The 12,526-nt window shown below is 39.9% G+C and overlaps 2 protein-coding genes across 5 annotated transcripts; both read right to left on the reverse strand.

Moving 5' to 3' along the window:
• Window positions 1-924: 924 nt before the first annotated feature.
• On the reverse strand, window positions 925-1,655 carry LOC133866719 (uncharacterized). The gene has a single exon (XM_062303340.1). The coding sequence runs from the start codon at window positions 1,455-1,457 to the stop codon at window positions 1,038-1,040; it is 420 nt and encodes a 139-aa protein (XP_062159324.1). The 5' UTR covers window positions 1,458-1,655; the 3' UTR covers window positions 925-1,037.
• Window positions 1,656-4,181: 2,526 nt separating this feature from the next.
• LOC133865288 (uncharacterized) lies at window positions 4,182-12,526 on the reverse strand. Of its 4 annotated transcripts, XM_062301666.1 has the most exons (11): window positions 12,124-12,526; window positions 9,993-12,010; window positions 8,582-9,905; window positions 8,298-8,485; window positions 8,103-8,171; window positions 7,863-8,015; window positions 7,604-7,767; window positions 7,356-7,503; window positions 4,941-5,063; window positions 4,758-4,845; window positions 4,182-4,654 (listed from the first exon to the last, which is right to left on the reverse strand). In XM_062301666.1, exons 2-11 carry the CDS (start codon window positions 11,886-11,888, stop codon window positions 4,437-4,439), a joined length of 4,371 nt encoding a protein of 1,456 aa, XP_062157650.1. In that variant the 5' UTR covers window positions 11,889-12,010; window positions 12,124-12,526; the 3' UTR covers window positions 4,182-4,436. The 4 variants fall into 4 exon arrangements, with proteins under 4 accessions (XP_062157650.1, XP_062157648.1, XP_062157647.1 ...); XM_062301664.1 differs by having other exon boundaries at window positions 8,582-11,890; XM_062301663.1 differs by having other exon boundaries at window positions 8,582-12,010.

The raw sequence follows: 12,526 nt of genomic DNA on the forward strand, positions 1-12,526 counted from the left end.
AGAGCTATTTAGGCTTTTATATGTATTACGAAATTTAGTATATTTGTGGTTACAGACTGACATGATTTTGATTCATCATGCCATGCATATTTATGCAACCCCACTCATGTACTTGGTAAGTAAAGATTGCAACCGAAGCTTATCCGAGAGAGCACGTCTCTCTCTTACCCTCCTCCCCAGCGAGTGTTTTCCCTCCTTGTGGGTGATTTATCTTCTCCCTGTGAGTGCGAATCCGGGAACCGGGGAGGAGGGCTCCTTTTCTCTTCCTTTTTTGCCTTTTTGGGTCTGTAACTGGAAGGCCAAATCTGTCGCATCTCCCTTCACTCCTCTGCTCACCTGCCACCCCTTTGGACTTCACCGGCCTCCGATGCACCCGTTGCTGCCCTCTACCCCTGCGCGTGCAAACCATGAACGGCCTTGGCGCGCGTGTCCTGCACGTGTCGTTGCTCTTTTTTTGGTTTCTGCTACAGATTCACAGCTTCCCCTCTCCTTCCCCTTTAATTCACGGCAATTTGTGTTTGCATGTTGGGTTCGGGTCATGTCGAAATAATGGTATAAGGCTAAGTAAATTCTAAACTGACTTATTTAATTAAACGGGTTATACTCTTAATACTAACTTGTTAATTTTGTGTTTGATTTATATCCGGTTTGTAAATTGTGTCGAGTTATGGGTATAAAATTATATAGGTCAATTTTAAATTGATCCATTTAATTAAATGGGTTAGACTCTTCAACTTTTACCCGCTAATTTTTTTTTTGTCGGATTCGCAGAGTAGCCCGAAATGCCGCTCAATTTTTGCAAAGCAATAAGCATATCCTAGAAAATTTTCTAAATAGAATGGAGTGGCAATATTGAAATCAAGCTCCTTCACAGAGACCAAGTCAAAGAAAAGGAGATTGATGAAAGACTATAGATAAACATGAAAAAAAAAAATAAATAAATAAATAAAAGAAGAAGAAGAAGAGAAAGAAAGAAAGAAAAGAAAAGAAAAAAAGAGATGGCAATCATGGACATAATCATCAATTCATCATCGACATTACAATCCAGTTGGTCGGTTTTCATCATGAAAAGGAGCAGGAAACCTCGACGTGAAGTCGTGACTAACCAAACCTTCTTCTTCTTCCCTATCAAAACCATTATCAAAGTTGAGAGCATAACTGCGTGGATCATAATGAAACCCATTCGTCTGCTTCTTATATCCGCCCATCTTCCTTATGAAAGTCTTCCACTTGGGCCCTCCGAATACCTCTGTAACCTGCTTAATCTCATTCAGCCATGTCTCCCTGTGCTCTCTTTTATCCTGCAACAGATGCTTGCTTTCTTTGCCACTGCTTTGCCTCCATCCGATGCCCAAAAGCCTAAGACAGCCACACCCACCAGCCGAAAAAGTCTCTTCATTGTCATCCATATCTCCTTCTTGATGCTCCCTTAATGGGTCTTCTTGCAGAGCAGCCATGAGAGAGAGAGAGAGAGAGAGAGTTTTTGTGATGGGAACTGGGAATTAGGGGGGGCTTTTTAGTGTGGGGAAGAAGGCATAGGCATGGAAGGAGGTAGAGAAGGAACTGGGAAGGCACAGGCCTTTATTCCGGGAAATTGTTTTGGAAACATCCTGGTGAGGAAAATGTAAAAGGAAACCCCAATAGCAAAGCACTAGTTGTTTTCTGTGATTGGTTGCTCCTAATGATTTCTTGACAAGGCTGTCACCGTTTACGTGTTTAAGGCCGTATTGAATATTGACCTGTATTTTTGCCGGCCGGATTGCTACGCGGCCGTCTTCATCAATGCTAATACACACGCTTTCTTACCTTTGGAAGGATATTAAAATAAATATCCCACAAAATAGACATATATTCATTTTCAATATGTTTAATAGAACATTGGCATCTGACTTTAAAATATGTAATTATTATGTGCATTTTAAAAATACACGTAAGAATCATACCCTCTAACAACATAAGTCAATAGATTGGGTTGATGATGTATTTAAGAAGGCCTAATTGCACTATTGGTGGTTCAGTAGCTTCAAGGAATCCCTAAGTGGTTAGACAGGTATTAGGATGAGAGTTTAACTCTCGAAATGAAAATCCTTAATCCTATTAATATTAGTCACCTTGAACCTAATTGGATCCTTGAGAAGGTTAGGTCAAGCTATGGTTTAGTTGGAATTGAGAGAGCGCCTGCAGTTTTTACTGTTAGGCCCCTTCTATGCGGCTCCCAGCGGGCATAGTATTACTATGGTCATACTCAGTTAGAATAGCTACAGTTAATCTTTCCGGCCTGCCTTTCTGAAAAAAGAAAAAAAAAAATAAAAATTGTACTATAAAAAGGAGGAAGCCCAATTGCAGTGGTCAAAAGGCACTAAAGAAATTTCTTTGGTCGTGACCATCACCTACTCCACTATGAGATTTGATTCTTGCATTACACCATCACAACAACTGCACAACCTCTCACATGAAGGTGGGCCCCAGTGTGTAGGACTCACCCTCATGTGAGGGGTTGTTGTGCAGTTGTTGTATTGGTGTTGTAAATCTAACATTTTTCCTCCACTATATCCATAGACACGGAAAAATAATAATAATAAATTAAGCTAAAATAAATATATGTAAGGGAAAATAATAAATAATAATAAAAAATTAATTTCGTTTTGTAATTTTATAATACCATTTTTTTTGGCAACAACAACGCGGCTTCTAATATTTCATTTGCTCGGTCTTCTCCATAACAAATACAACTAGTAATGTTGTCTTCATGGTATGATCTTGATCTATATGATTCTCTCATTTCTCAATTCACCCCTAATAATAATAATAATAATAAAAGCTTGGGTAATACAACTTTTATTAGAACTTCTTTACAAATTCACGTGACAGTCTATATGAGTGCCAAGTGTCACTTGGTGCCACAAGTGTAAACCAATTAAGCAACAAATTTTGACAAGTAAATTTAACTATTTAGTAGCTTATGTAATGAGTGTCATGCGTATTGCCACATTGGCTTGTAAAGAACTTTGTAGTAAAAGCTATGATATTCCTAATAACACCCCCAATATGCAGCATTCTATACAATGAACTGGCTTGATTCAATTTGGCAATTATGAATATTCTACGCACCCATTTCATAGTAGTACGTCTTTCCCATACTTCATTTATTTTGGATAAAATTTTTCTCCAAATTGGGTTGAAAGAAATTCTTCCAATTCAGTCTATTAAACTAACACGTGATTCTCATATACATTTATAATAGAGTAGGTCAACGTAAGGAGAATTGTGAGTCAGGCTGCCAAATGCAACAGTAGTGAGCCTTTATATCGCCACTCCCTACATAATTATGGATTTTTGCATTTGATTGCTAACCAAAAGTTGATGCCCTTTACCCCAAGACCATAGCAGATAATGCGTGATAATTCCTTAAATTTCAAGAAAAAATAAATGTAACCCTCATGTCAACAGAAATGTTATTCCCCTCCACAAGGGTGCTCGAAGAAGCATAAGAACGTGGGGGCATCAATCATACTAAAAATATATGGATATCAATTCATGTTGGCGTGTAGAGGCAAAGTATAAGATTATATGAGTCAATCAGAACTTGATCTATTTAATTAAATGAGTCAAACTTCTTAACCCCAATACGACCCATTAAAATAAGCGGGTGACCTAGCCCAACCTGCATAACCTATTTAATAAACATACTAGATTGTGTTAGGTTAACCTGACTTGCACAACCCGTTTAATTCACAAATTTCTCAATTATTTGAGCATAAAAATGTCATTTTATACAAAGATATTAGCACAGTATTTCCCAATTATTGAATATGAAAATGAAGATTACACTACTGAAGTTATATCTTCATAACTAGGGATGAGATTGAGGTTTTTTTTTTTTTTTTGGTCTTAAATCTTAGGATTTTCATTTTTTAATGATAAACAAATATTTTAATTTATACAGGTTATGCGAGTCACCTATAGGTTAAGCGGATTGACCCAAAATTGACATGTTTATTAACTGTGTCTAATCTGGTCCACCCAATTTGATCCGAATTCTATTTTACTAAATCCTAACCCGTTAATTTCGTGTTGGGTTTATGTCAGATACGCAAGTCGTGTAAAAGATTGTCAGTCTTATAAAAAAGAAATGTTATTCCCCCCCTTTAAGGTGAGCTCAAACAAGCACAAGAACAAGGGGCATCAATCATACTCAAATTTCTATATATGGGGGGTTGGTAACACCAAAAGACAGTAGAAATGTAACAGCAACACATTTCAGGAAATGAAACCTAAAATCTGAAAACTTAAAACAAAAATTTCTATCCAAAGACAGCGTGATAGTCTTTGCCTGATAATCTTCCAGCAGCTTTTAATCTGAAAACTTGTAATCTTCCAGCAGCTTGTAATGGCCAAAGGGGGAGAGACACTAAGTGGAAAAAACTTGCCTGTAATCATTTCTGAACTTGAGGCTGTGTTGAGGGGAGTTGATGTAGTTGGTTCTGTCCTTTGGGAGGAACCTTTGCTGCCATAGCGCGTAACTCGTTTGCAATTTCAGTGAAGCTTGGTCTCTCAGATGGCTCAGATGACCAGCACCTCCCCATCAATGATCTCCACTCTGGGTCACAAGATTCTGGTATTGGCGGCCGCAACGTGTTGCTCACAATACCCCCTGAATTATAATAGAAGTGCCGATTGTCAGCAGCTCATATTTCGAGACAACCAAAAGTGAAAAATAACAATTTTTAAAATTGATGGTACAAGTTAAAGATTACCTATGATAGCCCCATAGTGCAAATCTGCATATGGTTCTTCTCCAGTGAGGAGCTCCCACAACACGATACCAAATGAAAATACATCAACCTACAGAAGGAATTCAAGAACACAAATCTCAAATAGAGAGAGAGAGAGAGAGCTTATTATATAGGATGATTAAATGAGAGGGATAGAGTATAAACCTTATCAGAAACAAGGCTACTGCTACCATTCAAAAGCTCTGGTGCCATCCAAGGAAGTGTTCCCCGAACACCGCCTGAGATCAGTGTCTGACATTTCACCTTGGATAGGCCCAAGTCACCAACCTTGTACCAGAAGTGTAAGTTTGAAGTCAATCTCACAAAAATAAAATAAATTGCAGCCAATTGAAATAAATATGGCCAAATATAAGCATGTTACATGTGCTGCAAAAGGACTGTAGAGTATTGCCTAGTCCCACTAGAAGAGCAAATTAAATAAAACCTTTGAATATTGAGAGTAAAAATCTAGTCTCATATTCATAAGTACATATTGATTTCTACTGCTATCACTCACTTGAAGAGTTTCATGCTACATTAGACTATTTCACAAATATTGTTCACTTGGCTTCCATCCCGATTCATGGTGTCCCGGTAAAATTTTTTTTTAGCTAAGTAGGGTGATTAAGAGGGTGCCACCGCTGATCTCAGGAAGGTGGGATTGGCATTACCAGGTTCCAACTCCAACAATAGGAGCATTTCTTATCAGCTAATTAGGGAAAGCATGCTCTCATAAAAGCAAAATTACAGAAGTAACACTGAAGTTTCTAAAATTCACGACTAACAGGGCATGTGACAAAACCACATCCGTCAACACTTACTGACATATCTTTTGATCATTTATATAGAAGTAGTATTGTAGATGAGGCAGTATCCCAGCAAGTAAATAGGCTGGACCAATTTATACAAAGATTGAGCAATGAATTTCCCAGTAACTATTTACAACAAATAAAAATGATTCCAAAAAATGTGCACAGAAGCAAGGTATGCAGACTTCAACCATGGACAAATGACCATTACATCCAATCCGTAATGTTCAAAATTTCAGTCACAAAAATAAATAAATAAATAAAAATAAAAGGAAAAAAGAAAAGAGGAAGAAAAAAAAAACAAAGAAAGAAAGAAGGAAAAAAAAAATTGGACTGAATACTGAAAAGATTTTTTTTTTTTAAAAAAGGAGAAAAAAAATAAAGAAAGAAAAAAGAGAGAAAAGTAAGAAAAAAGGAAACGGAAAACAGCACATATTGACTAACACCTATAATCAGTAGTATAGGTATTCAGCACGCAGGTTAACCACTTTGAAGGTTGATGATTCATGCAACTTCAGTAGTTGCAGTAACAAAAAGTACATAAAGAAATACTAAAAATATATATAGTGGACTACTAGATGAAGATTGTTTTGACTCAAATGTACTCTTAAAAACAATAATCCAAAACAAATTGGCCAGATTTAAATTATGCTGCCAATGACAAATAAATGATGACAGCAAAATCATCATAACCAAAAACTATATCTATTCATTCTAGATGAATGTTGCCTGCGTTTGAAGTGGCCAAATAAAATAAAAGAACAAGTAAGCTGCTTCAAACTTATATAACTTAAACAATCAAATAGAAGGAAAATGATTCATCTCTTTGATATTGCTCAGCAGAAAATATGCAGTCTAGACATGCTCTCATTCATCTCATAATGTCTAAATTTGTGGACAGGGACATAAGTATCATGTTTTACTATCTAATGTCAATTGTTTGACACATCAACTTTTTAGAAGTGTCCATAATGCATTACTCCCATGCCCATCATTGCAAATATTATTAGGCAATGCACATCAACATAAGATGTTTCTCTAGATTATGTTTTAAATAATATAAGCCAATATGTGCTTGTGGATTTTAATGTAAAGGGTAAAGCAGAGAAATTCAGAGAAGAGAGCTTTTATTTTTTTTTTATAAGTAAGAGAAGTATCATTAAAAAGCGCAAAGCGCAATCAAGTACACATGAAGTATACAAGAAAGGCAACTACGAGGAAAAAGAAAACAAAACAAGGAAATCATTAAAACTAAACACTAAAGGTGCGAGGAACGCAGCCGACCAAAAGTACAAAGAATGAAAGAAAAAGGAAGTGAGTTCCTCAATGGTTCTTTCTTTGTCCTCAAACTGTCTATCATTGCGTTCCTTCCACAAGCACCACAAAAGGCAACAAGGGACCATCTTCCACACGGCCGCACTCCGAGAGCAACCACCCGTCCACCCGTCCACCAACAAGCGAATAAATCTACCACCCGAAGAGGCATAACCCAAGACAGACTGAAGCGACTAAAGACGGCGTTCCAAAGAGAAGAGAGCTTTTATTAACAACCAAGTACTAGAGAACAAGAAATTTGGATGACACCTAAACAAAGTGATGCCTTGTAAACGTAATTATAATTTATATGGAACTTTTTGTATTTGCCAACAAATTGATATTAGCATACAAGTTTTGTCGTTTGCTATTAACAGAAGCAGATAGATCAGCACATGTCGACTTCAGAAAATACAATAGAAAGAGGTTGCGAAGAACATCAGGCTGAGTCACTAACCTTGCATATTGGGCGATGAGGATCTCGAAGATTGACCAGTAAATTGTCACTTTTCAAATCAAAATGCACTATATTCTTTCCATGCAAGTACTCCATTCCAAAGGCCACATCCAATGCAATCAAGAGTCGCTTACGCTTGTCAAGTCCCCTGTGAAACAAATCTCTTTCATGTCAATTTTTGGTTTAAAAAAAAAAGGACAAACTTATTAGGGCACACCATTAATGAAAAAAGGCAAAGAACACATTACTTCTCATTTTTCTGCAAAGCATTTCTTAATGAACCATTAACCATATACTCTGTTACTGTTGCCACAGAACCTCCAGGGCCATCAAGCACAACACCATAGAAAGCTAATACATTGGGATGGTGCAAGTCAGCAAGCTTGATTGCCTCATTCCAGAAATCATCTCTCTGATTGAATGCATATACCAAAGCGTAGGGAATTGATAAGCATGCCAAAAACAGGGGAAAAAAGGAAATTGGGACTAAATAGAAAAGACACAAACCATGCGCTCTTGTTCTGAAGCCTTCCCAGCAAAACACCTATCATTAATCCGTTTGATTGCGACGTCAGTTCCCCTCCATTTTCCATGATAAACAGTGCCAAAGGTGCCAGAACCCAATTCTCTAAGCTCTTCAAGGTCGCTGTTCAGTATAATCTGCCAAACAATCATGGCTTGGGATAAGAGGACAAGTTAGTAGAACTATACATGATTTCAGGAAAAATGTGACGCCAAATTTTCAACCTGCAAGCGGCCTATGTTATCTGATACTGGAAAACCAAGGTTTGCCTTATCTGCAAGTTTGTTCTTGTCCTGAAATAAACAAGTGAAAAGAAAAAATAAACAAACAAGTGCAATCAGGCAAACACCCTCCCACCCCTGGCGGCGGCCCAAAAGAACCCCAGGAGAAGAAAGAAAAGAAACGAGTAAATACACAACCTCAACTTTAGCTTTATGCTGCGTGTCAACACTACTAGTCTGAATATCTCCATCTTGATTAGCTTCGAAACCAGACTCATCTATATCATGTATGTCAGGACTGGAAGACGTAGCTGAATGAAGAACAGAAGCAGCTACACCCTCGGCAACAGCTTGAAGATCTTGCTTAATCTGCTCCTCTGCCGAACCTTTGACATAGAAGCAAAAAACAATGTATGATCATCCCCACAACCAATCATAAATAAATAATTAACTAATCACACAAAGAATAACATATTACTGACCTTTAGCGGATCTAACATGCTCCAAATGGAAATCCTTGTTCGGACTGCCCAATGGCTGGTAAAGTCCATCCTCCAGTCGTACTTCTGTATTTGGTTCCCCACTATTGCCCAAACGGCCCTCACCAAAGGGATCCCTAGTAGCAAGAGCTTCTTTTTTGGGCAGAACTTTGTTAGGTCTTGGAGGGGGAAAATAATTATCATGGCGCAAACTCCAAGGATCCTGATTGCTGAAAAGTGAGTTTGAGTCTTGAACATCCCCAGTTCTACTAGATGGAGATAAAGAAGACTGTGTATTACTATTCGAGGGGACAGCTTCCACATCATCTGGGACCACCTTGGGCTGGAACCGTGATATGTCATCCTTCCACTCGGCAGGAGCTGGAATTCTATCAGTTAGATGAGGAGCCTCAAGACTAGATAATAAAGAGTTTCCATAACGAACTTCCTCAGGATCCAAGTTCTGGATTCCAATATTTGATTGTGGATATGATCCAGGGTTAACCCAAATAGGTGGTTGTGCCACCTCATAGAACTCCATTGGTCGAGAAGTATGACCATATGGAATTTCTGTAGAGGGACAAGGCAGACATTCAGTTAGTTTATTGTGATTTGCCTCAAAAACCACCTTGGGTTTGCCAAAGGTATTATCTAGAAGCACCTCCGTCCCTGTAACTTGCTGTGGTTTGTTATCAAACTTGTCTTCCTTTCTCATTTTATCAAGAGGTGACTTGCTATGCTCATTACTATAAGTTTCAGTGGGGGATGTCCTGAGGGTATCCATCCTCCCATCAACTGGTCTCAGCTGTTCACAGGAAAAGAAAGTGTCAACAGTATCTTCTTTTGGAAGAATGCCAGGAGGTTTGGTCAAATATTCTTTTGGAGGCTCACGAACCATGTGTTCTGAAATTTGAATTGGAACTGAATGATGCTGTACAGCATCCTCTTGGTAAGACTGAGGTGTAGTGCCCATGAATGCAGCATAAGGTGACTGTACATCACCTGCCCTATTGATCACACCCAGGGGAGCGGTAATCTGCTGTTTGTCAATATCATCTACTTTTTGGAGAACAATCCTCTCATTTTCATGCTGTGTCTCTGGATGAGTAAACCCAGTTGTGTCTGATTGAGGCGTCCCAACATGAGTATCTGCCTGACCAAGGACCCTGGGTTGAGTCCCAATTTTCTGTTCAAAAATGCCTTCCCCCAAGGCTCCAGTTGCCATAACCCTGTTCATTGGCTGACCTCTCAAATTGTCCTCTGGACGGAGACTATGATAAATTGAGTTCGAATCGGACATAGGGCTTGCACCACTGCCTCTTTGATCCTGTACCAAATCCGAATGTGCATGAGGCAAAGCTTTTTGACACATATAACAGTCATCCAACCTCAGTAATTTCTCAGGAAACATTACCTGTTGATGAGGCGCCAATCCATCAGAGTGAATTACATGCTCAGGCATTGTAACCTGATGCCAGCCATAACCACCTCCTACCATGGGAGAGGGGACCTGAACCTGATATGAATTATAGCTCCGCTCAACAGGAAGCTGGACAACCCTAGGTCCAAATTTGCTTTCCTCAGCATAATGATCCAACCGAGCATGTTGTGGTTGCATCACTGGCTGTACCATATTCGGTCTTAGACTGACATGAGAAGATGCAAGAGGCATTGTCATGTGCCCTGCTGGAATAAACTGAAGGGAAGTGCTTCCAGCAGAATTATCATGAAACTGCTGTTGGGTGAACGTAGACCCGGAAGTCCCAAATAACTGAGGATGTGGGAACCCCATCTGAGAAGGAAACTGTAGATAATCTGCATGCTTCATAATTTCTGGGCGAGAATCAACATAAGCCTGAAAATAAGGTGAAGACAATGGAATGTCCGTTACAGGTTGCTGCAACCCCAATTGTGGCTGCGATACAGAAACAGGCATAGACCTTTCTAGCTCAACCTCGGGCTGCAAAGATGTTTGGAGAGCACCAGACTTAACCACCTGCGTGCCCAATGTTGCAGAAGCATCGGCATAAATGGCAGGGCTGGGGTCTACACACATGAATCTTGGAGCATTGTCATTAGAAGTAGTTGACTTTCCTCCAGGTGATAACATGCTGGTTGATGAGGGACCACTAACATCCACTTGACCAGGACCCAAGCTATCAACAGCCTCAGTCCCACTGAAATCAGAATTTTGGGTTGAAGAAGCACTCACCATACTTCCCTTCCTTGTGATTCCACCGCCAACTCCATCCATTATCCCATTCACTGCATCAACATATCTCTGTCCACTATCATGTAAATCCCCAAACTGTAACATACCAGAAGGATCAAGTTCTGAAGCTGAAAACAAAAACAACCTTAATTTAGCAGACCCATCTGAAGACCCCTCAACCAATTTCTCATACTCATCCATCATGTTATCAAGATCATCAGGACACGAAATTGACACCAATGCATCAAGATCCTCATCGGGGAGCTGATATTTGATAACCACAGGTTGCCCATAAGTATCCAACATCTTTTGCACCAGCTCATTAAAGCTCAAATCTCTCCTGACACTAATGATCCTTGTCTGCCCCCCTACATATCTCAACATCCCATCGCTTGGCCTGGGCAAAATCTTTCCCCCAAAACTGCACAAAAACTTTACTTTCTTCCCCGACACTGAATCATCCCCACCCTCATCACTTGCCTGATCAACCCCACTGCCAGAAGCTCGGTTGCCCGAATTGGGACTATAACCAAACCCAGCAGCTGAATTACTGCTTGTCTGGTCAGTGGCATTGCCACTAGCCCTATTTCCCAAATTGGTACAATAACCAAACCCAGTTGCCATATCACTGCCAGCCTGATCCATGCCATTTCCACCAACGCGATTGCCAAAATTCACATTATAGCCAGTTCCAGTTGCCATAGCACCACTAGCAAGAGCAGTAGCATTGCCGCCAACCCTACTGCCCAAATTGGGATTATAACCAAAACCAACACCAACAGCGGGGCTCATACCCGGATGCCCCACAGGCGCAGGCACAGGCACACGGGGGCCCCACACAGCCACACCTGGCGGCGCTGCATTTCCATACCCTAAACCAACAAACCCAGCATCGGAAACCGTCCCCGCCACCTGGTAATAAACCGGTATCGACCCAGGGCTTCCGGCTGTCCCAGCCTCACGAGCCGGGTTGGGGAAAAATCCTTCGAGGTTTCGAGCAGTAGAAGCAGCAGGCGCAATGCGGGGCTCTTCGGCCATAGTTCGAGCAACGTTTAAGGGCCTTAGATCTTTCGGAACCGCGGTTTGATCAAATGTCATATCTACAATATATATCTAATTCAATTTCGCTATAAACCAATCAAGGCAACAAAAAGGCTAGGTTTTTGCTCAACGGGTTTTTCTTTTTTTCCTTTTCTCTGCATTCATGTTCGTAACTAGTCCTAGAAACCATGGCAAACCAATACAAATTAGACAAAACTAGATAAATACATGAGGGCTTTTTAAGCAACAAAGCTAAGCAAAGAGATATAAGAGAGAGTGAGAGAGATAGTACCAGATTTGAACGGTGAGAGAGAGAGAGAGAGAGAGAGAGAGAGAGAGAGAGAGAGGGCTAGAGAAGGCTAGAGATAACAGATAGTCCGAGTCTGAGTCGGTGCAGTCGCCTCGATTCGGGGCTTTGATGAATCAATCTTCTTTCTCTCAAGTCTAAACTCCCTCGCACTTTTTTCTCTCTCTCTAGTTTGTCTCTACGGTAATTTCATTCTTCAATTATTTTTTTCTTTCTTTCTTTGTAATATATATAATATTACTTTTCTGGGTGGGATTTTATTTTCTGGGGAAAATGATCGAAAACTGTTTGTTGTATGTGCGCAGTGAGCCAGCCAGTGAGGGTCTGAACAATTGGGAGGGCGGCGTGGACCTTTCCTCAGTCTCTAAGCAATTTGAGAGAGAAGAGG

Source organism: Alnus glutinosa, chromosome 4, assembly GCF_958979055.1.
Source record: "Alnus glutinosa chromosome 4, dhAlnGlut1.1, whole genome shotgun sequence".
Classification (NCBI taxonomy): domain Eukaryota; kingdom Viridiplantae; phylum Streptophyta; class Magnoliopsida; order Fagales; family Betulaceae; genus Alnus; species Alnus glutinosa.

What these genes read in the sequence shown, in the direction of transcription:
- LOC133866719 (XM_062303340.1), bottom strand. Translation starts at nt 1,457, where the DNA reads ATGGCTGCTCTGCAAGAAGACCCATTAAGGGAGCATCAAGAAGGAGAT.
- LOC133865288 (XM_062301664.1), bottom strand. Translation starts at nt 11,888, where the DNA reads ATGACATTTGATCAAACCGCGGTTCCGAAAGATCTAAGGCCCTTAAAC. An exon ending in AGCATAAAGCTAAAGTTGAG is followed by an intron (nt 8,172 to 8,297) that starts GTTGTGTATTTA and finishes TGTTTATTTCAG; the next exon opens with GACAAGAACAAACTTGCAGA. An exon ending in GCTTTGCAGAAAAATGAGAA is followed by an intron (nt 7,504 to 7,603) that starts GTAATGTGTTCT and finishes TTTGTTTCACAG; the next exon opens with GGGACTTGACAAGCGTAAGC.